The sequence below is a fragment of the Onychomys torridus genome, chromosome 3, assembly GCF_903995425.1.
Source record: "Onychomys torridus chromosome 3, mOncTor1.1, whole genome shotgun sequence".
Taxonomy (NCBI): domain Eukaryota; kingdom Metazoa; phylum Chordata; class Mammalia; order Rodentia; family Cricetidae; genus Onychomys; species Onychomys torridus.
In genome coordinates this window covers 129,008,190-129,009,638 of record NC_050445.1, presented here as the reverse complement: position 1 = coordinate 129,009,638, position 1,449 = coordinate 129,008,190, and the positions used below count along the sequence as shown (strand labels likewise).

Here is a 1,449-nt window from a genome sequence, read left to right as displayed (position 1 = left end):
GTTTACTTGGTTGGGTCTGCGCATCTATGGGCCTGACGGGTGAGAGAGATCTGTCCTGACTATGGGCCACAGACTAGTTTAGAATTTCATCTACAGGGGAGTTTTGTGTACATCTCTGCTATATAAATCTCTGTTTTTGCCAAACCTACAACACAGGAAAGTCAATGTTTCATGTGGTTTATGAAAACCATTTCCATGATTTTATTGCTAGGTTGGGGGAAAGGACAGAGTTCCAGGAAAGAAAAGTTTATGTGGTCTCTATAAAACATTATAACATTGACTTTCAAAGCGTGGCAGAGAGAAAACAGAAACACTTTCAGAAGCTACAGACACCTTAAGGAGCATTTGGGGCAGCCTAGGCTCTTCTCACTTCTTCTTCCCTGGGTGGTTATGGTCATGAATTGAATCACTGTGGGAGGGATACTGTCGTACTGTTGACAGTAATAATCTGCCACATCTTCAGGCTGCAGGCTGCTGATCTTGAGAGAATACTGTGTGCCAGATCTACTGCCACTGAACCTCGATGGGATCCCATCAGCCAAGCCATTTGTATAATAGATTAGGAGCTTAGGAGGATTCCCAGGCTTCTGCTGATACCATGCTAACAAACTTCCAATGTTCTGACTAGCCAGGCATGTGATAGTGACACTGTCTCCGAGAGATGCAGACAGAGAGGATGGAGACTGGGTCATCTGGATGTCACATCTGGCACCTGAAATTAGAAAATCGAAAACAAGTTCCTGCACAATTAATACTGTTAAAACAAGACTTTCTGGGAGACCAGGCAGCACTGACCACAGGCAACTGAATAAATTTCCAATGCTGTCTTCCTTACCTGTGAGCCAGAGCAGCAGCAACCCCAGGAGCTGAGTGGGGGCCCTCATGTCTGTGCGGTGACCTGTGTGAGGCTGACTCCAGAACAGGATGTGACTTGAATATGAAGAATTCCTCAGGGTAGTGGGCTGTGCTTTGGGCACATGCAAATAGCAGTGACTGGACACAGCCACAGGACTAGCCAAGTGACTCAATATAGGCCTGTTGGCTTCCTGCATCTCAGATCAGAGAGGTAATACAGGTTTATCTGTGGGAATGTGCTCCTCTTTAGACAACAAACAACACCAGTAGTCCATGAGTTGCACCTTTTTTTGATTTCTGTCATGTTGAAAATAATTACCTTGTTATGTTTTATACCATGGCAGGGCTTGTCAGATATGGTACAGTTCTAGAAAACACACAAATGCTTACAGCTCCTTTCATGGGTAGGTGCAGATATTATTGAAGTCATGCAGCTTCTTCCCTTTTTTTCACTATTTATTTGTTAGATTGTATTTGGATTACAATATTTCTACCTAATGCCACCAGAAAACCCTCCCAAATATCCCTACTCCTCTCCTTCAAAGTCCTGGGCTTTTTTTTTTTCATTTTTATTGCATAAAAATATGAATTTGT

General features: G+C 43.3%; 1 gene segment (V, D, J or C); it reads right to left on the bottom strand.

Moving 5' to 3' along the window:
* Nucleotides 1-323: 323 nt before the first annotated feature.
* LOC118580180 lies at nt 324-884 on the bottom strand. The segment is given in 2 exon segments: nt 324-712; nt 836-884. Coding segments are annotated over 2 exon segments (438 nt in total).
* Between the last annotated feature and the right edge of the window lie 565 nt (nt 885-1,449).